Here is a 27,460-nt window from a genome sequence, read left to right as displayed (position 1 = left end):
TGGTTGGTTGGTTAATTTTTTTCATTTAACACAATTTCACACTCTTTATTAAGGATATCGGTATCAGTTTTGGACACTATAAGTTTGAGAATATATTTGGCAGGGTGGGTTTCATTCCCAGTGCGTGACTTACATATACCCATATTCTCTTCACTCTTTTCATCCTCTCCGGCCTCTGTGTCCTACCCTTTACTTATAATGAAGCAGCTGTCTTGGATGAAGGTCCATGAATATGACTTCATTTGCTTTAATATCTTTATAGGCTTGATTTCCAAGGATAGTCCAGCCCTGAGTTTCTGTGAGCTAAAAACTTAACATTTGAATTAATGGAGGCTATCAACACATTTCATCCTTTAATAATTAGTAAGCCTATTTCCTTTATCTGTTATGGAGGTTATCTCTTTGACAAAGACTTAAAACAAAGTTTTGGTAAATGTATGTTTTCTTATTAGGTGAAAAGATTCTCTGCTCTCTTCCAAAATAAATTTCTTTGGATCATTGGACCTTTGGAGAATTCATGTAGTAAGGGAAGTCTCCTTTGAGGCTATCATCCAATAATAATATTATTGGAAGACACTTAATGGGCATCAGATTTTCATGTTCTTACTATCTATGACCGAAAATGCTGTAAGAGAGGTCATAATGCTGGTTGCATTGGAAAGAATATCGGGTGAGAGACAGAAGAATAAAAGCTTTGCTACTTCTTAGCAAAGGCACTCAGTGCACTAAGACAAGTTGTGTACCAAGCTATAGCTTTGGCATCTCTCTCTATACTGTGGAAGAGCAGGATCCATGTTCTTTGAGCTCTTTTTCATCTTTAACAATTGTTAATCCTTTCACATTTCCCATGTGAACACTGGCTAATCCTTGGTAAGGAGCCATTCCCTGTCTGCCTGGCATTTGTCCTTGCCGTGCACCTGCTACTGCTGATGTCTCTGCCATGCACCTAGGGTGACAGAACCTATAATGATCTTCCACTGACTGTACTTGCAGCTCTGATTAGAATGGACTAGTAAGCCCTGCTTATAGCATTCAATAGCTTTCCTTTCCCAGAATCCCAAAAGATTCCACATCCTTCCACCGAACAGCCTGGCCTTACCTGTCATAACAATAGCCTCTATCTCATACTAACTTCTGTCTAGTTACTTTCCTATTGCTCTGGTAAAACACATGACCAAGGCAACTTATAAAAGCACACATTTAATTTGGGGCTCACAGTTCCAGAGAGTCTGTGACTGTCAAGGTGAAGACCAGGACAACAGGGCATGAAGACATCATGGTGATTCAGTGGCTGAGATTTCCTATTTTGAGATGATAACCATGAGACAGAAAGCTCAGAATGATATGGGCTTTTAGAACCTCAAAGTTTACCCCCATTGACACACTTCCACCAACAAGGTCTCACTTCTTAATCCTACCCAAATACGTCTATCAACTGGGGCCAAACATGTAAATGTATGAAGCTATGAGGTCATTCTCATTCAAACTACTAGATAGGTTCTGGCGTGTTTAAGGCTTTGGAGTTAGATTCATTTCCCTATATTTTATTGCACATATTCTCATATTCAAGTGAAGTTATATTTTACTAAGATTATAGATGACAGTTGTAATATACTCAGATAGTTTTGAATTACAATACATTTGATTAAGGAATATTTAAGCTACTCCCTGTATAGGAGGCCTTATGTGTAAGTGCAGGATATGATGGAGTGGAGTGGAGCTTGACAGAAATGTGGCTTGGTCTTGACAAACCATGCTTCCCACTCGCTCTAAGATATTTTCTGGGCTGACTTTTGCCTTTCACAATTGCTGGTAGGTACATACAACAATCTCGAAAACTATGTAATAGTTTTCTTTATGACTGTTTTGTTTGTTTTTTCTACTAAACTCCCTATTTTCCTGACTGCGATAACACTGGCTAGACATATTAGATTGTGGATTGCCTTGTGTTCTTCTTTTTAAAAGTCTGATGCTGTAAAAACAACAAAAACAAACATTCTGAAGCTTACTGGTCGGAAGCTAAGGTCCTGGAAACATTCACTTTTCAAAGGTCAATGGCACCCTTAAACATGCCATCCTTAACTTTGCCTTAATAAAAATGCTACTGCTGACAGTGTTCTACATGAACATTTTAAATCCACGTTGGAGGCCATGTATAGAGTACAAGGATTTTAGTGCATTAGCAGCAGATATGTATGTTTGCTTTTTAGTGTGTGGTGCTAAGTGGTATAAGAAATGTCTCAGTGAGTCACATAATAATCACAGATAACGAGGTCCCAGCTATTTTTAATCAAATGCGGATGAACCCCTCTGACCATTGCATGCTTCTTTTCAGGAACACGACTTACTGCAGCAAAGTTGCATTTCCCCTGGAAGTTGTTCAGAAGGACAGCTGTTTCAATTCCCCCATGAGACTCCCAGTGCACAGGCTGTATATTGAACAGGGTATTCACAATATCACGTGTCCAAATGTAGATGGATATTTTCCTTCCAGTGTCAAACCATCGGTCACTTGGTATAAGGTAAGAAAACTAGACATGGTGTTGTTGTTGTTGTTGTTTTTAATGGTAATGTAAATGCCTGTTGAGTTAAATGGTAACACTGATGACACTGATACTTTTATCTTTGGACCTTTTGGTTTCTCCATTAATATCTTTATAAAAATTTTTGCCACTTTCTTATTTTGTTCTGTTGTAGAAAGAGAGGTGTGGGTTGCTTTGCCTCAGTTCCTGTTTCTCAAGTGATGTTCTCTGGAGTCCCAGAACTAACTACTTAATTTCTGTTAACTCCGGAGGAACACATTTTGAGAAATGCTGCCCACTTCCACTCAGTGCCTTGTGAAGTCAGAAGGTGCTGATTCGTGACTCCTTGATGAGTCAATACTGTAATTTATTCTGGATTTGCCCTCGTTTGTGGGTTCTATCCATCTGTGGTCTCTCCTGCATCTGAGGATTTAGAAAGTGTTTTATTGTGGATATTGGAAGGGGAAGCCTGTGGGGGAATTGCAGCGTGGCCTTCTACTCTCATGGACTATCCACTGGTTCCAAACTAGAAAACTCAAGCACAGTGCACAGCAAGCGCCACAGAAAGACTTCTCGGCAAACTAAGGGAGACAACCAGTAGCCTGTAGCCATAGAGTCACTGTTTGCAGAGAAGTGCAAAAAGAAACCATTGTCAGTCAGATTTTTGAGCATGATCTCAGAAGAGATACACATTAGAGGTCATGTATAGAGTACAAATATTTTATAACCTTAAAAGCAGATAGTGCTGTTTGCTTTTTAGTGTATGCTAATTGGTATAAGAAATATCTAAGTAAGTCACGTAATATTCACATGAGTTCACACGTATAAAGAAGTCCCAGCTATGTTGAATCAATGTCACGAGCCATGCTGGTCATTGTGAACAGACAGTCAGTGGAGCCCAGGCTAGGCCTGCACAGCATCAGGACATAAGATGGAAGAAATCTCCTTCTGTGGGACAAGTCACAGGTCCTTTAGCAAGAAGTTCTGCTGGGCTGGATTGGTTTCACTCTTGTGTGTCTCAGAAATGCTAGCCAGAGCAAGGAGAAGCTGCAGGGCTAGAACGACACCTGCCTGCCATGCCTGAGACCTCGAAGTTTAAGGCCCGGCTTGTGGGCAAAGCATAAAAGCCAGTTGGATTAGAGAAGGATAAGGAAAGAAAGAAAATGGACTTGACATGGGGGAAGGAAAAAGTGGGAACAACTCGGGAGGGAGGCATTTGGAAGATTCTCTGTTAATGTGAAAATGCAGCCATATTCTAAAGTCCAAAAAAGGCTATTTTTACATAAAAGTTGAGAAATAAGAAATTTAAGGGCCATGTAAGTTTTATGAAATGGACACATAAAACAATATTTTTCCAGTAAAGAACGTTTGCCAGAAGGCTATACTATTGGTGATTCTTTAAAAATAGGCCTACATCAGGAAAAATAAGATATGTGAATAAACACGATGTACGAATAGAATTAAAATGCCCTAAAGTTACATCACTTATTGAAAATGTAAAGTGAAGAAAATCACTTTAGAAATGAAGCCAACATAAAAGGGAAAATAGCAGCATGCACACACACACACACTCACACACACACACTCACACACACACACACTCACACACACATACACACAGACTCACACACACACACTCACACACACACACATACACACATAGAGAAATACACATATGTTTACACACAAGCATATACACACCATATGTACACTAAGAAGCACACATACACATGTACATATATGCACACACACAAGCATATCCCCACACCGTAGCATATGTTCCCATGTACATACCATATATACACATATACATACACATATAGCATACACACATATGCACAGGCACATGGACAAGCATATACACACCAGATGTACACAGAAAAGCACAATTACACACATGTATGCACACACATACATGTGTACCCACAGACACGCATAGCCACATACACTTGTAAGCACACACACAGATACAGACATACAGGCACACACCAAGGCATATGTACACACATTTACACACATGCCCAAATAGAAGTGCACACAATCATATTCACACACTTGCACATAAACACACATGTACACCTGTACCCATGCTTAGGCAATGCATAGCAGCTGACGATTGTTAGGAATTAAAAGAAGGAAATTTAAAAATAAAGAGAAAAAAGTGACAGGAAGGCTGGCATGGCCATATAAGTACATGAGAAAGGAGATTTTAAATCAGTGAGTACTACAGAGAGAACATGGACCGTTCACAATAGGGAAAAGATCACTTCACCAGGAAGACAGGCAGCAGCAAGAGTATTTCTTCATTATTAAATAAAGTTTCAAAATACGTGAAGTTCTTAGAAATTGCCAGAAATCGAGGGGCAGATAGACAAATGCACAACTACTATTAACCTGTTTAAATTTTCTTTCTTGATCAATTGTTAATGAAATGACCTAGTAATAAACTGTAAAAAGCCCCCTGTTACCTAGAGATAGACAAACTGAAATATAACAATGGCAAAACTTTTAGTGACTTTTGTCCAACACAGTACTTAATGATAGTTTCACATTTTAACTAGTTATCTGGGGAAATCAAAATAAGTTCTTGAAAATTCATAAATGAAGAATAATGAGAAGTATTCTCTTCCTAAAGGTAATAATATGTCATGGGTTTACAAACTAGAGCAGATAAATATGTTTAATAGAAGTATTTCTACCAATAAATTAAATAATCATAGTAGCTTTGAAATACCTTTCTGCAAGATCCAGTTGGTAAGTCCAAGCATAAAGCATCCATTACCAGCAGCATCACCATCTGATCCACAGTAGCAGTCTTCCTTCTGATCAGAGAGCGGTGCTACCTATGGTATTGCAAATGGGATGAACCTGAGGCAGATCACTGCTGTCTAAAAATACAGAGAGCATAGGAAGGCCTGGACCTACAGCATGAGTATGAATTGAGCAAAAAGGAAAATATATGAGTTTATAGTCCTCATGCAGGGTTCTCCTGTTGTACAAGGGGCAAGTACAGAATTCAAGGATACACATAAAGCCTTTTAAAAAAAGAATGAATCTACATATCTAAGGATAGACCTACACAGGTATGATAAAATTATAACTAATAATAAGGCAATTTTTGGAGAGTTTAAATAGTGTCTATTTGAAGGGGGAATAGTAAAGGGGCTGAGATTGACAAGAGCGGTGTGGAAGACTAATATGGGGAGGTCACAGTAGTATAGTCCTGACCTTGCTTCTGCTTACAATAATATAGACTCTGAAACAACTAAGTAGCTAATCCATATGGTAATACCTGGGTATGCCTATGTTTTGTTTTGTGCTAAAATAACTAGGAGAAAAATGAGAAATGGAGTGTTTGAGTAAGGGAGAAGAGAAAGAAGAGGGGAGGTGAAGAGAGTGCTGGGGAAGAGGAAATTAGGAGGAAGAGAGAGGAAGAGACTTACATGCCTTTGCTAAATATTGTTTCACATAATTTATAAAACAGAACAATAAAAAACAGAATATTCTCAGTGTGGGATGCAGGTGATATCAACGAATTATTATTTTTAAGTCGGGCAATGGGAACTTACATATGTTGCAGAGAGGGATTAGTTTAAGGATACTCACAGAAGTCTTTACAAATGAAATTATTAGTGAGGTAATTTTAACAGGTTCACGTCAATAAGTAAACCTTCCCTGTGGTTCTTGGGGAACTATCCTCTTACCTGCCTCCTACTCTAATTCTTTTCCTATCTACCATATCTTCTCCTATTCCCACACATGGCCTCTGCCTAGGAATCTCTCTCAGAACATCAGAATCTACTGTCTTGAATTGTTCTTTTAGTTCATCCGTGTAGATCCTTACTTATTTGTTCATGCCTGCTTTAATGTCACTTTTTACTAAATTCTTTGTCGTCGTCTTCTATTCACATACGTACACATCAGCTAAACATAGATGGATTCACTGGAGTATGCACAGAACTTGGTTTAATGTTATAAATGAGATATATTCTCAGTTCAGTGAAATCTCAAAAGGAAAACACAATTCAGAACAGATACCACGCAGACATAGACCACATGTAGGCAAACACACATGTAAAATAAGATTAAATATTTTTTAGGTGTAATGTTGAGTCCCACAAAGTGGCAAAGAAAAATTGCTCTGATTTTAATAAGCAGAGTTTCTTCCTATGAGGCCAGTTGACTTTGGGATATATCATTTCAAATTATTCAAATTTTTGGATTTCCTATCTTCATGAATGGTGATGGTATTAATAAGGAAGGTATGAGTAGAGGAGGAAACTGGAGGAGTCAGTGGTGGATGTAGTAACTGTCACAAACAGCTAGGGATGTCTAAGACAGCAGGGTGGCAGACAGATAAGCAGACAGTGGCTATACAGAAAAGGATCTGAAACTTAATGGTCACACTGTGCATGGAGGGAAAGAGGCATCTCTGTGACATTTGAATCGTTCAGAAGATGAAACACACTGAGAAGGGGCTTAATCAGTCTCCAAAGAGTCTGTATGCAGTGAGTGAAGGCATAGCCTAGGTGTTGAGGAAAAAGTCACCTCTGTGATTGCCGAGGCAGACTCTGCACACTCTGTACATGGCTCTAAAGATGAACGTGGGTCGAGGGAGATGTCTAAGTGGGTAAAGCTGTACAAATGTAGGGGCTTAAGTTGGATCCCCAACAACAAGATGTGTTATGTACATCTGTAAACTTGGGGACTGGAGACTTGGTATCCTTCAGGGTAAGCAGTCTAGGTAAAATGTGGGCTGTACATTCAGTGCAAGCATGTTTCAAGAAATAAGGAGTGGCATATAGGCAAGTATACCCCATATAATACACATGTACAAGAATATGTGTACACACACATAAAATATATACACACATATACACACAAATATGCATACCTACAAACACATACGAGCATACACATACACACAAAACACACATGTAAACACACACACACACACACACACACAGTGCAAACTACCCGTTTTCAAAGACAAACGGCAACTAGACCACAGCCATCCTTTCTATTGAATGGTTATGACAACACTTCTGCTAATGTGTGTTACATTGTTCTGGTTTTGGTTTTTCATTTCTCTGCCTGTGCTAAGTGACTGGCATCTTTGATCTCAAGAATTCTGCTATGTTGGCAACAAGACTGAGGTTTGGGAAGGGTTCATACTCCTATTGTTCAATGGGAATCCTGATGTTTTTGTTTTCTGTACTATCTACAGCCATTCTCAAACATCTACAGAAATTCATGTCTCAGTAGAACCTTACAACTTGATTTTAGAAAAAAACTGTCTTCTGTGGTAGTGCATCTTTGTGTAGAAATACATCTTTGAGGCTTAGACGTTACATAATTATAATCCGTTTCACTAACTTGCTTTCCTAACACCTGCAAGTTGAAGAATGTCCAACTGAAAGGGGAAATGAATAGCCTCCCCTTCAGTAATGCTATCTGTACGCTAAGTACTGTGTTACCATGTTCAGTGCCCATCAGAACTCCAAAAGGTAGACACTGTCTTTAATAGGGAGGAAATGAAGGCTCAGAATACAGGGTCTGTTCCAAAGAGCCTGTACTTTTTTCTCCCAAAGCTCTTAGGGAGTATGATGTCCTATTTCTTGTATTTTGTATTTTGTAGTTAAGAACTAGATTAGTCAACATTTCTGAGATTGTTATAGAATTCCTCAAATAGGCAACTTAAAGGAGCAAGGTTTTAATGTCAACTCATAGTTTCTATGGTTTGAATTAATGATTCAAGAACTTCATTACTTAAGTGTGTGACAAGGATAAGACAGCATGGTTAAAAGACAGGACAGAGGAGAGGTGTTTAATATGTCACTGAGGTAGTAGAGGGACACACAGGAAGAGATTGGGAAAAAATAGTCTTGAAATGCATGCTAACTTACTTCAACATGAACTTGCTCCTAAGGAATTCATCAATAAATTTGTCCATTGATAAAGTTAGAGTTCTTGTGAGCCAGTCAACTGTTCCTAGCCCATCACCTGGCAACCAAGTGTTAACAGGTGAGGTTTTGTGGGATATATTTATGTTAAAATTCCACTGGGCTAGAAGCCAAGATTCAACCTTGTGTGTCAGAAGGCCATACTTTAGCATTAAATTCTGAATTTCTTCAAAAGTCCACACTGTATATGGATATGCCTGGGACTCCATGCCAGTTCTGTGTGATTCTAAAATCTTTTCTGTCTAAGACTGGTATAGAGAGGAGAGTCTAGTTCCTTATAGATCTCAGGGAATCATAAAGAAAAAGACAATGTTGAAACATATATTGGTTTGTGAACTGGATGGTGGGACATAGCAAACTCTGGATGGGGACATGAAAAGTAATTCAAGAAGAATAGAAGAATTCTGCTATTAGAAGAATAGAACACCAGGTGTCTCCATTTCTGAGGTGTGCAGGAAAGGGATCAAAACTGACAGTTCCTCTCCACGTCCTTCTTCATCTGTCATCCTGTTTTCTTTACTGTAGGGCCTCTCTAACTCAGTCCTGACACGAACGGTTCAGTAAACATTTGTCATTGAGGCAGGCTTTGTAACTCCTCATCTGGCAAGCACAGTAGGCTTTCTAAGTCATTTACTGAATTCCAAATAGCTAGCTGATCAGAGAACTTCCAGAAGGCAGTATGGATGGAAGTGAGAAAATGTTGGTTTAGTTGCATAGATGCCACCAAAGCATATGCTAAAATCAGAGATAAGTGTGCTATATTATTATTGTTTTTGTTGTTATTTTATTGGATTTAATTATAGACTTGTGTTTTCATGCCTTTATACCTTTCGTATAGCTGAATAATCTCCCCCTCCCATTAAATTATTATGGTTGGGAATTTCAATTTTCATGTTGCTGAGTCATGGGAAAGCAAGGTCAGTTTTCCTTTTTCCCTGAGATGGGGGATCATTATTGAGAGTTTTCTATGTTTGAGTTATGGTAACTGCCATGTAGCTGGTTAGACATCAGTAAGATTCAGAAAGCTGAATGTCTTCATGCCCACTCTGATTAAGTTTGGCATAGTACCTCCATTTCAATTCTTTTAATTGAAAAACATTTTTTTTCCATGCAATATGTTCCTTTCCCCAAACTCCTCACAAATCCAATATAAAATAAGCCACTGCTTGTCAGATACTATTTGGTAATGTTTCTCAGAAAATATTTAAATTATTGTCTTTTACTTCTGTTAAATTACCCTGTGCTGGTTTTTATATCAACTTGACATGGACTAGAGTGTGTGAGGAGAAAGACCCTTAATTAAGAAAATAGAACCTGACAAATACAGATGTGGTTGCTTGCAGCCAACCATCGGACTGAGCACGGGGACCCCAGTGGAGCAGCCAGGGAAAGGACTGAAGGAGCTGAAGGGGTTTGCAACCCCATAGGAAGAACAACAATATCAACCAATCAGATCCCCCAGAGCTCCCAGGAACTAAACCACCAACCAAAGAGTACACACAGAGGGACCCATGGCTCCAGTTGCATATGTAGCAGAGGATGGCCTTGTAGGGCATCAGTGGGAGGAAAGGGCCTTGGTCCTGTGAAAGCTTGCTGCCCCAGTGTAGGGGAATGCAAGGGTGGTGAGGTGAGAGTGGGATTGGGGAGAGCACCATCATAGAAGCAAGGGGAAGGGGAAAAAGGATGGGAGGTTTGTAGAGGGGAAGCCAGGAAAGAGGATAACATTCGAAATGTAAATAAATAAAATATCAAATAAAAAAAAAGAAAATGCCCACACAAGATTGACCTGCAGGGAGCCTGTAAAGGATGCCCTTGATTGATAATTGATGTGGGATTGCTTAACTCAAGGCGAGCAGGATTCCTGAGCAGGTGGTTTGGTGTTGTGTAAGAATGCAGGGTGAGCAAGACAGTGAGTAGCACTCCTCCATGGCCTCTGCATCAGCTCCTCCCTCCAGGTCTGTGCCCTGACTTCCTTCAGCAATGGTATGTGGCTTGAGAGTTGAAAGCTGAAATAAACTCTTTCCTTCCTCAAGTTTTTTACAGTCATGATGTTTTAAGACAGCAATAAAATCCCTACCTAAGACAAAACTTCAGGAAAGGACATTTGTAAAAACTGCCATGCCCAGAAGTCATTAGGCATGGCATATACTTTTAGGAAGTGTCTGTGTGACAGACTTAGTCTTACAGGAAGATGGAATAATTAGTTAGGATGGTTTTTTACCTCTTAGCTTTCTCAATAACATGCATGTAGGGATTTTTAACCTTTGGTATGAAGTTAGGATGTTCATATTTTGAAAACGGCCCACTTAAGAGTTCTGTGCAAGAATTCACAGCATTTTGCATATAGTTTTGGGGCTCCTGTTGACCCAAAATTCATTGCTTAAACTGAAAACCAAATTAAATTGATATCTTTGAAACCTTGAAGCTAAAATCAGGTCAAATGAATCATCCACTGTGTACTTTGAGGAAACCTAATTTATAACTCATCATTCTCTCTTTAGTGATTATGTCTCTCTTCTGTGCTAAGTCTGAGCTCTGTTTCTCTTTTTCTTTCTCTTGAACATCAATCTTACCACACAAGACTGGCCCAATCCACATTGCACTTAAGAATTGATTGAATAATAGATTTAGACTGGATTGTAAAACTTCATGAAAATGTATGCCATCTCATTTTTTATTATTATGTATCTAGCTCTTAACTTTGCCTGGCACAACATAGAAGGGACATTGTAAATATTTATAAACATTGAAAGACTGAGTTCTCTTTATTGGAAATGACTGGCCTATGAAAGTCTTTACAGAATCAACAAAGTACAGCTATGTTATGCCAGGATTTTCATGGATTCATTGTGTCCACAGCTATCTGTAACTATTCAGACATGACTACTTAAGCTTCTTTTTACTTTGATTCCCATTTCCCAATATATCCTGGAATAGCTATGCCATATGTAATAATAGTCCACATACACACCGCCACACATACTCTTTGAGCTCTCAACTCTATGCCACATATCTGTGATGATTTCATACATATGTTTGATCTTGTAACATAAGTAAGCAAAACTCAATATGCTAAAGATTGGTCCAATCTCAGGCCATATAGACATAGTGCTCATCCACCTCTCACTGGCCCAACTGGAGTTAACTACCCAGAAAAATGTGAGCATTGTAGGGAAATTGACATGATACAGCAATGTAAATAGTAACAAGTAGAAAAAATACTCTGAGAATGCAGGAGAGTTTGTCACTTTTCTGCCAGCTCTGGGTGCTCTGCATGTGTCTTAATTTTCCCCTAATTATTGTCAATATTTTCCATATCATTAAATTATCCTGTAAGATCCACTGGCCCAAAGAACAGGTAACTCTGAAATGCTGGGCATGGTCGTTCTTAGAAAGTAAGGCCTCATAGGAAAGTACAGTGGCCTAGATAGTAGCCTATGAGATTTTTGTTCATAAAAGCCCCTTAACATGTGTCTCAGGGCCACTCTGCTAGGACATTCAAAGGAGTGATCCTGACCAAAATCCATCTCGTGGCAAATATTTAATATTTAACAATGCTTACTTAAAATTTGACCCAAGTGGTAGAATTATTTTTTTCTCCAGTAAATCTATGGATTTGCAATGTAACACAAATCTTCTTTCTCTAGTAAGAATTTTTCCCCACTGTCTTATAGGCTGAACATCTATAAAAAAACAAAGCCAACAAATACAGAATGCCTTTTTCCAGTCATATCTGCCTTTGGTTCCTTTTGTGGAATAGGTGTCTCTAACAGATGTTACTCTTTTCTTCATTGTGACATCATCCTACCCACAGCCTTCACTTCCTTGGATACATATTTCCTCTCCAGGATCCCAGAGTCATTTCTTGTAGTTATTACTTGCATGTTGTGGTTGGTTGCCATAACAACCATTATGCGGTTGACAGTTGCTCTTCTCTTTAACTTCTTTCTTTTGAATTCAGAATGAGGAACTAATGGGCCAGGTAGAAGGACTGCTTGCTAGCCACGCAGTGGTGTGTGCTCCACTGAAAAAACATTCACTCAGTGCTAAGTAGTTTCTTGTTTTTGAAAACCCATTTTCTGTTCTTTGAGTATCCAAATGTTTGTTCCTGTCAGTTTTCTTCAGAATTCTAAACAAGCATCTCTGAAACCTTCGTAGAGCTTAATTCAGGAATAGTCTATTTTCTATAAAAGAAAACTATCTTTGGGACGCATACTGAAGAGTCTATAGTTGGCTTATTTGTATAAAAAAAGATTCAACTCAACACAACAGGCTAAAATTACTATGTATTTGTAATCCAGCCATGTGCCAGTATATCACACTGCACATGCAGAAATTTAGAATGAAACACACTTCCTCTCTTTCCCTTCATAAATACTATAGGCCTAACAGCCTTGAAGCAGACTTCATTATATTCTCAAAGATACTTTCGTCAAATTAAGTAAAAATATCCGCTCCTTTGTGCTGAAGAATATGCTTTTCAGTTTGGCTCTAACTATACAGACTAGGAACATCACACTGTTCACACTGGGTTTGCTTTGAATGTGGCATAGATGCAGGGCATGACACATACACAAGGCAATGGCATAGATGCAAGGGTGTAGTATAGTTGAAAGGCATGGCTTACACACAGGATATGTCATAGACAGAAGGTATGCCACAGATACAGAGTATGGCATAGATGCAAAGATATGGCACACATACAGACTATGGCACAGAGATGGGTAGGGCGTAGGTGCCGAGGTATAGCATAGGTGCAGGAGTATGATATAGATGCAGAATATAACACAGAAATGGGTAGAGCATGGTGCAGAGGTATAGCACAGAAGCATATATGGGTATAGCATATATGCAGGGTAGAGCATGGATACGAAATGTGGCATAGATGCAGGGTATGGCATGGATACAGGGTATGGCATATAGGCAGAGGTATGGCATGGAAACAGGGCAGAATATGGCACAGAGATAGGTAGAGCATAGTTGCAGATGTATGGCATAGATGTAGGGTATGTCTCAGATGTAGGAGTATAACCTGATTGCACAGGTAAGTCATAGGTACAGAAATATGAGACAGAGGCAGGGCCACAACGTGAGATGAGGACGTGGAGTCATGTGAGATTAAAAGCAAAAGCTTCGAGACAAATATACCTTGATTCACAATTGAAACAAATAGATCTAAGTTCAAATTCCCAAGTTGTAAGACATCATCAGTCCCTTAACTTTTACAGGTCCTTGCTTCCTCCTTCATAAAATAGGGTAAGAACATTATTGACTTTGTAAGTTTGGGACTAGAATTCGATGCGACAATCCAGTGCATGTCAAACACAAGTCCTGCCGACATTTTTATAGCCCCAGCTCTTGAGTGAATTTGTCATCTTTAATTCTGAGTGCAGCAAGAAACCTTAATTGTAGAGTTTATGAAAGAGTTTTTGCCTTGCCCTGTGTAGTCGTGTATGCCTCTTTATCTACCTTATTTCTATTTCTATCAGCAAAACTGGGGCACATTCAGCCTGATCTGCTCGCTTCACGGGGATTTATGAACAGCTAAAACAACCAATGAAGGAATGCTATCTCGCTGCTGTTCTAATGAAATGTGCCGCCCAGTCAAATAGAGTCCTAGAGACGTATTAAACTCAGCCAAAACCACGTCTGACATGAATTGATTATAAGGTGTCGGCCTTTATGACTTCCTGCTTTGTGGTAACCTTGTGGTGCTGATATGCCAAATCTCCAGACAGGCTGCTTACCCAGCATGAGAAACTGATTGAGAAAACGTCTTACTTGAGGCAGTATCATTTCCCTTTGATCTCCATGAAGCAAAACTGTATTTCCTGTGACAAAGTCTTACAAAATATGTTTCTTAGGGTAAATGTCATCTTTCAAAATGTACCTTCCAGGAATTGAAGTTAAAATAAAATAAACATCCAGGGCATTAATGCTAATATGTGAAATATAAGAAAATGAAAAAACAAGTCATCAATAGAAGCCCTGAAATGTAAAGACTTCATGTCCTTAAAAATAATGTAATATATTTGTTATTTACAAATTATTAATTTTTAAAAGGAAAACCAAACAAATTTGAAAAGTAAGTGTTTAAAGTATATTTTGTTACATATGATATATTGGCTTTTTGTTAAAATAAATCTGCATACCCAGAAGCTATAAAACAGGACTGTGGTGTTTGTTTTGCATGAGATAGTCAAGTTTTATATTTTAAACATCAGCTGCTTCATATGGAAATATGAGTTAGAAGCAGAAATGTTTTCTTGAGTGTTTATAAGGCTCATACATTTTGGGATGACAGATTAAAAGTGGCTTGTAATAAATTCCTTTTTGAGAAAAAAATGCAATAAAGAAAGAGAAGAACACAAAATGTTGTTTGAAAGTGAGAAATAGAGAAATTCTGTAGAATGACCAAGAATACCAAAATTAGATGTCAAAACTGATGGGAGGTGTCCCAAAGTAGCCAGATTCCCAAATTAACCAAGTCAGAGAGGAGCTACAGAAAAGACTTCTTAAGTCATGGCTTGCAGTCGTTCCTGTGTTCTTGGTCACTGTTGCAAAACCTTAACCGTGTTTCCTTATGAAAAGAGATTGCGAGAATTTGAAAGCTGAACCTAAGGCCAGGGAAGCTTGATTTTGAGGTCATATCTTTTTTTTTGGTTCTTTTTTTTCGGAGCTGGGGACCGAACCCAGGGCCTTGCGCTTCCTAGGTAAGTGCTCTACCACTGAGCTAAATCCCCAGCCCCTTGAGGTCATATCTTGAATTAGAATTTTAACTTCTGTACATAAAAGTTACTTTGAAAACAAGGAAACAAAGCAATACTGTCCAGATTAACTCACTACTTTTGTATAACGTATAGCCTGGATTTTAGGATGCTCTGTGGAAATTTAAGATGTAACAGCCTCCTTTTCCTGTGTTGTGCGTGCAGACGTATCTAAACAGTGAACCACTTTTTCCCCCCAGGGTTGTACTGAAATAGTGAATTTTCATAATGTTCAACCCAAGGGCATGAACTTGAGTTTTTTCATCCCCTTGGTATCAAATAACGGAAATTACACATGTGTGGTGACGTATCTGGAAAACGGACGGCTCTTTCACCTCACCAGGACTATGACTGTAAAGGTAGTAGGTAAGCATGGATTGTCATTCCCAAGGGTGTGACACAAGGACACTGGGTTTGTTCTGGCTCTTAGTGGTTTGTTATACGCAATTATGAAAGCTCTATTTAAGAAAAGATACAGAACTTATTCGCACACTATCCCCAAAGCCCGCGAGCAGGTCCATGTGCACAGTCAGCGTTCAGTAACCTGTAGTTAACTTACTGCACACAGGAATGAACGAGGAACACGCTAGGGAATGAGAACACAACTGTCCATGTTCTACCAGGGCCATCAGTTAGTCACATGACTTTGAGCCATGGCTCAGTCTTAGCTGCATAGCAAGACGGAGGGAGAAAGAGAGGAGATGGTGGATTATTTTTAAACAGGTTTGTGTATGTTGAAGTGTGTTTGGCCCTATTTCTCTATACCCCGTCTTTTATTAGATGGGAACACCACTTAGAGGCACTAAAAGAGTTAGGGGAAAGATTCTAAATCCCAAGCTCTGGTCATAACTTTTTCTTCCTGTAAGTCTGCTATCAGATTCTAAATAAATTACCAAAATTAAACAAAGAAAAGAAAAAAATAAAATTATAAGCTTTAAACACATTACATATAAAATCAAAACTAACCAATTCTATAGCCACTTTTCTTTGCCTACTTTTGAGTTGGTAATTAATTCACATGGAAAAGAGAATAGAATTAGAATCTGTGTTTTAGAAGCCAGATAAATTATATGGCATTTATTCACAACAGCGGTTATTTATAATTTATTTGCTTATAGTACATAGTTTTATCTATATCTGCTAAGATAATAATGAGCGTTCTTAGTCACTGATTTATACATGTAAAAGTTGACAGACACAAATGGAATATAAAAGTCATTCTTAACTAGCTTTCAAATGACGTGAGTTCACTTTTTAAAGCCACAGCACATTGGGTATTTAACTCCTCTAAGAGGTTCTTGGGTGTAGTTTACTTAATTTGTTTTATGTAATTTATTTCTAACAATGCAATTGTGATGTTTTATTTACCATACTGAGAGGTATTTAAAAATTACCTTTAAATGTGAAATATAGTCACATACATATGATTAATATATGGGGAAATCAGAGTAAGAACCTGGTCAGTCTTTAAACTCTTAAATACTGTGCCTGGCCTGGAGAGATACCTTAGTGCTTCAAACCACTGTCTTCTCTTCCGCAGGACCCAAGTGATCTGACACCCCTTCCTGGCCTTTATAAGGACTAGACATGCATGTGATGCACAGGCATACTTGCAGACAAAACATTCATAAACATAAAATAAACATAAATACATTTTTATCAACACTGCAATGCAAGTCTTTCAAGGTATTTTAACATATACGTACAGACCATATAAACTGCAGAATTTTCATGCATGGACATTTGGCTAAAAACCTAGTATCAATAAGTCAGACATATTATTCAGAACAGAAGTGTCTTTAAACTTTCCATGGGGATAAACATTCACTTACCCACCTCCCATATCAAACATTATGAACATTTGTGGGGAGACATACTTGGGTAATAAGTGTGATCCATAGGCATGGTTTAATTTGACACCAGGTAGGTCCACCTGTCATATACGTTGATAAAAGTAGCTTAGAGATTGAAAGAGGAATAAAACGAGGAGAAACAAGACATGAAAGCACTTATTTCTAATGTGGTAAGAGACGTCTATGTCACATGAGCACAGGGAATCAACACCACTGATAAAACAATCGACCTTTGTCAAAAATTCCAGGGAATTCAGTGTATTTTGTTTGGGTTCTTGCAAAAGAAAAACTGTTTTTCTGTGCTCATGACACATCTGTCATGAATTGTGTGAATTTTCCACATCAAGCAATCCTTCAGTTCTTGGAGATACTATCTGTTTCCCACAGTTTGATTCATTTTGATACTAACTGCCTGGAGTTAGCACAGGCCCATCCTCAGAGAGTATGAGAAACGTACATGCTGTGGGCTCAGGAACTGGGGACTAAGGGAACAGGACACCACTGTGAAAGATGCTTGTATTGCCCACAGCACTCTGTAAATTAAAGGGCCCCCGTGAGTTCCATGTTAGCCTTAAGTAATAGCAATGAATACATATTTCCTATTACATCACATTTTGTGTATTTTCAATGAGTGAAGTCCAGGAATTGACTATATATTAGACTGAAGGCCTTCACAAGAATTGACAAACTATGCCAGGAAGTTGAACACGTTACCACAGAGCTTTGCATAAGCCTAAATGATTTAACACCCTCCTTTTGCATTTCCTATCATAGGCTCACCAAAGGATGCAGTACCACCTCATATCTACTCGCCAAATGACCGCGTTGTCTATGAGAAGGAACCAGGTAACTATAGGTGTACTTCTGACTTCTGGTTAGATCCTTTTAATTATAAAGCAGTAAAGATTAAATGCAAGCCAATGCATGGATTTAAAGCGAACCAGGATCAAAAGCCACAGCACATGAGGACAAGCTCTGCCGCCAATCTCAAGGCAGCCTGAGAGGTTTAGCTTCTTTCCCGAGGTCACATCATTTATTCTCTGTTCCTTGTCTTTCTCTGTGGTTATTGTTTGGGGAAAACTTGACTTTACTCATGGCTTCGGTTTGCCAAGGCTGTAATAAGAACACAAGGCAGATTTTAAGCCTCTGCTTCCTCTTCTGAGCATGGAGCATGGAAACCAATCTGAGAAAATCGTGGGAAAAACAGATCCATGAGCACAGGATTCAAACACTGTCAAATGGTCGTCTTGTCTCCCTGGGCCACCTATACATTTTCATAACTTTTCAATCTAGAAAGAAATCATTCATAAATTACCAAGGAAGAGATTTTTTTCTTTTGAACAGAAACAAATCTTCTATGGTAGATTAGAAAAGTCACAGAGAATTCTAACACTTTTATATAATGTTCTAAAAAACCATTCTAGATTCAGTGAGAAATACAGAAGTGAGGACTGAAGGTTATAGAGCCAGAGGTTGTGTGATGAGGGCCCAAAAGGGAGCGTTCTCATGAGTTCTCGTATGTGATTTGTCTTGTAAAGAGCACAGGGCGTGTGAAGAAAGCTGGCCAACCTCAGGTGGACTGCATTTTCTAGAGTTACTATGGGGTTTGTGTAGTAATTCAAACTCTTGCCACTACTGAAGTAAAATCCGTCAGTCACCCAAGCATGCTTCATCTACGTAGCATGCCACACTTCAAAAACATTCCTGAACGCATCTTGATTTTACCTTTCTTAGTGAAGCAATGCTTTTAGAGACTATAAGGGGAAGTTAGAGAAGCCACATATTGGAGTGGAAGGTCTGGAGTAAATGTTAGTCTGCCAAGTCCAAGATAATTAGAGGTGTCTTCAGAGTCCAGGGAATAGTGAACTGAGACTATAAACACAAAACAATTATTTCAGCAGGCTGGCATGAAAGTTCCAATCCAGGTCAAGTCCTTACCTAGTTCTTACTAACACTTTGACCAACAAATAACCTTTAGTATGTAGAAAAGTCAGCTTTTGATTTTGTAGAACATTAATTTTTTAAAAGACTTCATGGTGTTTGATAGTGGAAGGAGGGAAGAAGGCAACATAGAAGGAGAGGGGAGGTGGAGAATTATGTAACCTTAAGGATATCTTTCAAACTGTATATATTTTTAATATATATGTATATATATATAATAAAACACATGTATGTATGTGTGTGCATGTGTTTATTTAAAGTTATGCCACTTGGGTTAAAAATGCTCCTCCCCCAAAAGCACAGACTCTTTAATAAAAGGCCCAGTGGCATGAGAAATCTCCTTTCAAGTTGTTGGGCAGAAGAGTCCAAAAAGCTCCTCAAACAATACATGTTTTTGCTCTTTTCCTTTATCACCTCTCAGAAATTGAAAGTCAGGCCCTATCACTGACCATGCAGCAGACTTTGAACACAGAACTTGGAGCAATCCATCTAAATCTAACCTACAAGTTTCTTCCCTAAAGCCTAGCTCTCATATTATTGGAAGGAGATATGCAGGTTTCCGATAGAGAGAAGCAATCAATAACCCTATCAATCTGTAAAGCCTATGAACTACAATAGCAGAAAAGCAAGCTCTTCTGAAAGGTGCAGTAATGGTACTTATATAGCAGGGATAAGCCACGGCCACCTAATTAGACTTAAATCTGATCAAGAAGTAGCAATAAACACCTGACTTTCAAACATAGCCATGTGGCAAAGCCATCAAATGAGGAAAATCTACTACTACCATGTGCCTAAACCAGTATGGTCTCTAACTTCTGTCTAAAAACCCACAGCTGGATCTAGTACTCATTTCTCATTCGAGAAGCTTGTTTTTGTAGCAGGCAAGGACACTCTGATCAAAATGTAGAGGACAACTGACCATGGGTAATCTCATCCCCGGTCAATACATCTATAGCACAGTCTCTTCACGTAAGGCTCAAGGAACATATACACATATAATTACATATCTTTTAGTTTTAAGTAACTGTTTTGTAGACTCCTCTATGTCACCTGGCTCTTATATCCTTTCTGCTTTATCTCCATCGATGTTTCCAGAGCTGGAAGCTGTGATGAGAATTTCTCACTTAGGCCTAGTCACTTACCAACCACTTCCAGTGCTACAGCTTGATAAGTTGACCAGCGTTTCAGTAAAGGACACCCACACCCATGCTCACGCAAACAATCATGATTAAATGCAGGATTCCATGAGAAAAGCGTCAAAGGAGGAGGAGGCTTGTTTGGGAAAAGGTGTTAAAAGGAGTAGAGGGGTAATGGTCATAGCGGAATGGAATAAGCAAACTTCATTACGCAAGAGTATATGATTTTGAAAGGATAAAAAAGGAATAAAGGAAAACAGGGACAGCTGTATGTATTCAGTTCTACCAAGGTCACAGTAATTATGCTGGTCCTAACATGATAGTTAGCACTGTTGCCCCTCTCTGTGTGAAACTTCCCAGCATCTTAAACCATCTCAGCCACATAGCTTCAAACTGCTGTTTTAAACTGAGTTTCTGAGGCTTTGGACAGAAGGATCCCCTGAGGTTTTCTTAGGGAATGTCATCACTCTATCCTCATCAGACAAAAACCCATCATCGAGAGACTTTTATTGGTCAATGTGGTAGTTTGATGGAGAATAGCCACCACTCCCATAGGTTCATATATTTGAATTCTTAGTGCCCAATTTTTGGAACTGTTTGGGAAGAATTCTGAAACAGGATTATGAGTCATGGCTGGAGGTGGGATTTGGGTTTCAAATCCAATGCAAGAGAGTTAGCGCGCTCTCTGCTTTGTGCTTTTCCATGAGAAACAATCTCCCAGCTATTGTTCCAGCACCATGCCTGCTGGTCCGCTCCCATGCTCCCTGTTAAGACAGTCATTGACTTTAATCCTCTGGAACCATGAACCTCAAATTAAATGTTCTTTTTCATAACTCGCTTTGGTCACAGTGTTTTATCACAACTTAAAAAAAATAAGGAAGTCACACTTGGTTTATGATGGTAACAACAGAAGGGGAGGTTTGGTCTGAAAAGTATGTAGTCAGAGTTCTTCTGACATTTTAGAAGGTACTTATTTAGTGTTAAAAATGACCACTATTGTAATTCCATGTATACTTGCTGACGTCTCTTCTTGGTTTTTATCCTTTCATGTGTTTGGTGCTACTGTAGCTTGCCTTAGAGTGGCCCCTAGAGAATCAGGCACATACAGTCAGATGAAATATACATATTGATGGATTAAAATAGGTTAACTTCATGCATTAACTTTTTTTAGGAGAGGAGTTGGTTATTCCCTGTAAAGTCTATTTCAGTTTCATTATGGACTCTCACAATGAGATCTGGTGGACCATTGATGGAAAGAAGCCTGATGACGTCCCTGTTGACATCACTATTAATGAAAGGTATGGCTGAATGCAAGGGCACTAATCTTTGTCTATCTACGGTCTTGATAAATATTACTCCATGTATGTGATTATTTGTTCTTTTAAAAGCTTAGCAAGATTTTTAAGTCTTCAGGGGCTACAGGGTCATTAAACTTGTGACCGAATTGCACACACTGGTCCGATTGTGCGACAAAGTTTGGAATTACATTGTCTTCAGACTAGATATGGTCATCACATTAACCCACAGGGCAGGTACCATATTGTCTTAAGCTCATTAAACTTTCCATGTTTCTCATTCCCACTTAGAAATATAAGGAGGGTATCTTCCACATGAACCAAAAGATGAATAAGAAGGAGAAATGTTGGCATGTAGTTGCATGAAAATATTATGTTATCTTTCTCAATCCTGGAGTGTGGGTATAAATACTGTGTCTTACATATATGTGTGTCTCTTCTCTTAAAGTAACTATGCTTTTCCTGTCTTCACCTGATACTTAGAATTACTCATTAAATATTAACTAACTACATTTTTTCTTTAAATTTCACTTTTAAAAGTAAATGTTCAAAAATCCCCAAGAGTTAATTTCTTAAAACCTACAATAAACCTCTCTTGATATAAGAGCTTGAATCCGTTTATTCTTAAGTAAACTTTGGTATTTGTAAGAATTTAACAAACAGGTATGTATGGGCCTCTGGAGACGAAAGATTTCTCCATACATAAGGTATAAATGGCTAGAGAGAATTGGTTTCCTACCAGAACTAATAAATCACAGTGGTCACATATGTGACAAAGTATTTAAGACCCTAATTCTGGTCACCTTGTGAAAACAGACCTTAAGCTAATTGAATTTCTACAATTGAAACCTATTCCTTTCCTAATAGTAACATAAGGTTTTGTAGAAATTTTAAGATGTCTACTTTGAACAGCCTCTTTCCTTACTTAGCCAACCTTCACTGGGCAAACCGTGACAGATCAGGTGTCTAAATAGTACCTGATAATTAGGTAACAGAGAAGGAGAGGAGGTTACTGGAGGAATTCTGAGGGGATTCCTTCGGTTCAGGGGCGCGACACAAATGAAGCAGCATTCAAATCAAACTTGCTGAGTGAAGAAATGAATGAAAAGCTGGTAAAGGTAACATTGTATGCAAAGACCTGGACTTTGGAGAAACAGAACAGGAAAGAACTGATGAAAGTTTTATCTTGAGCCCCCCCCCCCCCTGCAGAGGGACAATTACTGGTCATTTCAGGAATTCTGAAAATTGAGAGTCTCATCTCTCTAGCCATGTTACTCTACCTTGCTGTGAGGAAGACATATTTGTAGTGTTCCACAGAGCAGGAAAGTAGCATAGAAGAAAACAAGCGAGCCTCTAAATGAACGTTAATGAAGGACAGTAGGTCTAATCTAAAGGAAAATAAGGTAAGCTAAGGGCATGAAATACTTAGATCCTACCCAGACAGTTAGTTCAAAGGGAATTAAATAAAGTCTTGCTCTTAAACACAAAACACTCGGTCTTAGAGCTACTGGAGTTTGGATATATTTATTTCACAGCTCAGTTTTCTCGTCCTGAGCTCTTTCTTCTCTTCCTGTGATAGGATTCAACTATGCATTTTCAACATCTTACAAAAAAACCATTCTGCCTGTGTTTGCGAGTCAGTCTTCCAGTGTCCCTGCAGTGCAACAGCTACCATGGGGTTAAAGTAGCTCACAGGAGCACTGATCCTGTTACAGCCCAGAAGCCTGTTGAACCCTCCAGGTGTTCTCGTACATTATTTATATGATACACTCCTTCACAGAACAGCCGAGATGAGCAAAGTTTAGTGACATCGCCCAACGTACATAGCATTAAATGGCAAATCATGAATCCAAACCTAAAAACAAGTCTGATCCCAGAAGGTTCTTTGCAAGCCGACACAGGCATTGTGCCTCAGCATCTAGAGCGAAGGTGAGATTTAGCTCAGAAGAAAGTGATAGAGCAAGGCAAGCGTCAGGGTTACAGTGATTCAAGCATCGGGGGTTTTCCAGCATTACGTTAGTGCGTGGTATCAGCACCCCATCTGCCCTCACCCAGGCCTCCCGAGTCACTTACTTCTGATTCACAGAGAGAGCATAGGATTGTATCTCACAGATATTTTCCATTTGCTTCTCCTTGTGTGTAGCGTAAGTTATTCTTCAACGGAAGATGAGACAAGGACTCAGATTTTGAGCATCAAGAAAGTCACCCCTGAGGATCTGAAGCGCAACTATGTCTGTCACGCTCGAAATGCCGAAGGGGAAGCCGAGCAAGCAGCCAAGGTGAAACAGAAAGGTAATGGATGCACCCAGCCGACGGCTCCGTGAACTCTCAAAATAACACTGTGGTGAATAGGAAATAAAGGAGAGAATTCCTACACCGGCATCGGACACAAAACACTGAGTCAGTTAAATGAGAGATCCTAAGAGAAGGCGTCCATCTTTGTGGTGATGCACAGTACGTTGGTTCTGACGCCGTTAACACCTTTGTTTCTAAATGTTGCTTGAAATAAAATCTTGAATACATGAGTACCATCATAAGACACATTTTCTTATCTTAGATAATCACGAAAAATGAAAATATTCCAAGTGAACAAAGATGTAACAGAATTGGTCGAGTCTCATATGGTCGGGGAAGCACAAAGCTGCTTTTAGAAGTCACTGAGAGCAGGGTTCAAGAGTCCTAAGAATGATTGTGCCACATGACCTAATCCTTTGGGAATGTTTCCTGAATTATGCACCCACTGCTATTCTTAGAAGTATATAAGAAACTGAAACATAATTAGCAGCTGTCTACTTGTGTAGAAGAAGTTAAGGAGGGCAGAAAATATTAATTAATTAATATTAATTCTCAGAAAATTTCAAATTCACAATTTAAACATGTATCACTATTGAGGCAGTTTTAAATTGTTATAATTGATAAAATAAAACTTATAAAAATATGATTTAGTTTGATGTTAAAATAATTTCTGTGGTAACATATGTATTTTCTATAATAAAGAAAAATTATAAACTCTTCTTGCGTGAGCTGTTGCTCCTAAAACATATTCCCTAAATTTCTCTGTGAGTCTTGCCCCTAACACATATCCCAACCAACTGATTCCTTCCAAAATACTTTCCAGTGGTGTGGAATAAAGTTAATGGTGACGTCACATTGTAATCATGTCATTCTAAAATATCCCAACCCCTTACATTTAATATAATTTATAGCATTCACATAAAAAATAAAAAGCTAGGGGTTGGGGATTTAGCTCAGTGGTAGAGCGCTTGCCTAGCAAGTGCAAGGCCCTGGGTTCAGTCCCCAGCTCCGAAAAAAAGAAAAAAAATAAAAATAAAAAGCTGACATTGTTGCATTTACATTGGGCTTGAATCCTCTTTTATTATTCTTACTTTTTATTTTATTAAGCTGAGAAGCAAGTAAAACACACTTGAGCCTCTTGCTACAGATTAGAAAGAAATTGTGTGTGGTTCTTGAGAAGTCTTAAAAAGTTTGTTCAGGGTGCTCCATTGTTTCCACTCCTTAGAACCAATGAGGGGGATGCTCCCAGCTTTAGTGTTGGGTCCGGTGGACCCCGCAGACTCACTACTGTCTCACCACAGTGGATTATTGGTGCTCAGCACCCTACAGCCTGGTGAAATGCTAGTTTCCACGCACCCTGGCTCCCGGATGGTGGAAAAGGCAACCACTGACTAAGCCTTTTTAGTTTTTTTCATAAAAATGGACAAGCCAATACCATAACCTCTCAGGATGTTAAAAAAAAAAAAGTTCAAAGGCAGCATTGTTAATAATTTGTACTATCAACTGGTCAATAAATGCTAGCTCTTATTTCTCCAAGGGTTTCATAGGAATTAACTGACCCAAAAACCTGTAATCAAGTAAATACCATTATAGTCTAGGTTATGAAATAAATCAAATTACTTTAGTCAGGACCTCTTAGAGCCCTTAATATTTAACATTCCAACTGAAGGTCTTCGGGGCTTTAGAATGCTGCCGGCTGGGCATTTGCAATTGTGTTAGAATCCAGATTGCTTAAGTACAGGGAAATTCGGGGCTTTCTTCTAAGGCTCTGTAGAGCAGTAATGGAAGATGATTTATGTTGATAACCTATCAAAAATAGTATCAAAGCACACATAAGATAACATTTCATGTGGGAGACTTGCATAAGCACGTCTTCCAGCCTACCTGAGTAGCAAGATAACACAGAATTACTGGCTCTGAGTGTTACTTGGACAGCAGTGGGGACAATATAGAGTCCATGCTGGTTGGGGATTTAGCTCAGTGGTAGAGCGCTTGCCTATCAGGCGCAAGGCCCTGGGTTCGGTCCCCAGCTCCGAAAAAATAGAAAAGAAAAAAAAATAAAGCACAATATAGAGTCCATGAAGGGTCACATGACCCACCTGATCAATGAGTCCTGACACTTGTATTTTACCTCTGTACTTCCTCAAAACAATGAGAGAAAGCACAAACTTGTAGTCCAGACTAGTAAACCTGCCGTGTGGGAGACTGAGGCAGCAAGTTTAGGAGTTTAGGGTGGTCTTAGCTACAGAGCTCATTCAGAACTAGCCTGCAGTACCTGAGAACTTATCTCTGACAAACAAAGAAATAAACAGAATCCCTGACAGGAAGCGGTTAACCCATGAATGGGAAGAACTCACTGTAACAAGCACGTTTCATTTATTTATTTAAAGTACTACATAAACACACGAGAGAGCCAAAGCAAGCACGTCAAGTCTAAACATGCAGTTGTTTTACGATCAGAGAGTGGCAAGAGCTAAGGAGATGGGTGTGCTTAATCATACGAGAAGCCGCCAAGCCAGTTGCCAAGTAGGTTTGCTACTGCACGTTGCCAGCATCAGTACCCAGAACCTTCACATGCGCTCCTTTCTCACCAGTGTTTGGAGATGTCAACTGTCAGTAACTCTAGTCATGGTAGTGTATGAATGTTTGCAACTCATTGAAGTTGGTCTTTGAGGCATTGGTGATGTTGAAAGCTTTGGTATAAGCTCATTGGTTAACAACCATCCTTTCTGCAAAGCCATTAAAAGCCTTCAGTCATTTTCAGCCAGATCATTTGTTTGAAAGTTAAGGTGATGAATAACTCACACTACACATGCACATACAATACAGTACATGCATATGCATGCCTGTACATACAAACACCGAATGCAATGCTTTGTTAACTATAAAATTCTTAGCTACTTCCGTCCAGCTTGTGAATTTATTTATTTTTTGAAAGATTTGTTTTTGCCTATGTGCACAAGTATTTTACCTGTATAAATATACATATACAAGTGTGTGTGTGTGTGTGTGTGTGTGTGTGTGTGTGTGTGTGTGTCTTCAGAGGCTAGAAAAAAGACCTCAGATCCACTGGATCAAATGTATACTACCATGTAGGTTCTGGGAAATGAACTTCAGTCCCCTAAAAAGGCAGCTACTGGGCCGCATGAGTTGATGTTTTGATAAGCAAAATTCTAAACAATTTGAAAAGGCTCGTTTTGCTGGTCTCTTTTTTTATGAATTGGTACTTTCTGAATTATGTACTCACTAATCTCTTTTGTGTTAGATCAAAAGAGATTATGCTCTGTTTAGAGATGTCTCTCTTCTGTTTAGGCTGTGTTCAATCGCAGACTACAGCTTTCAGGGTATGCGTTACAGATTGACGTTTGAGATTGGTTTTGTTCTCTTTCTCCCCAGAAATGCTTGTTCTGACATCATTTTGAACATGTTTCACATTTTTTTTCTTAAATTGTCTTGAAATGAGGTAGAAAATGTAGCCCAATGCCTCTGTGACTTCTGCATCCTTTAACCAATTGACTTAATTATCTAGCCTGTGTTTAGTCTAATAACATTTTATTAATATAGATTTGAATTATTAAATCAGAAACACTGCACCTTCTTTTCTTTTTCAAGATAATTTCACTACTTTGGAACTACATTTTTTCTTACATATCTCAGTACCAACTTATCAATTTCTAAATAAAATTCT

The 27,460-nt window shown here is 38.8% G+C and overlaps 1 protein-coding gene across 9 annotated transcripts in view; it reads left to right on the top strand.

Moving 5' to 3' along the window:
• The window catches only part of Il1rap (interleukin 1 receptor accessory protein), a 136,534-nt gene that overhangs the window by 85,227 nt on the left and 23,847 nt on the right, over positions 1-27,460 (top strand). For all 9 annotated transcript variants that reach the window (XR_010055935.1, XR_010055934.1, XR_010055936.1 and 6 more), the window contains 5 exon segments: positions 2,336-2,522; positions 15,453-15,618; positions 17,880-17,951; positions 21,354-21,480; positions 23,621-23,769. Coding sequence is in view for 5 of the 9 variants with exons in the window: in XM_063270311.1 (XP_063126381.1) it covers positions 2,336-2,522; positions 15,453-15,618; positions 17,880-17,951; positions 21,354-21,480; positions 23,621-23,769 (701 nt within the window). In the remaining 4 variants the exon portion in view is untranslated.

Source organism: Rattus norvegicus, chromosome 11 (assembly GCF_036323735.1).
Source record: "Rattus norvegicus strain BN/NHsdMcwi chromosome 11, GRCr8, whole genome shotgun sequence".
In the NCBI taxonomy this organism is placed as follows: Eukaryota; Metazoa; Chordata; class Mammalia; order Rodentia; family Muridae; genus Rattus; species Rattus norvegicus.
The sequence above is the reverse complement of the archived record's forward strand: the minus strand, read 5'-3'. Positions and strand labels throughout refer to the sequence as shown.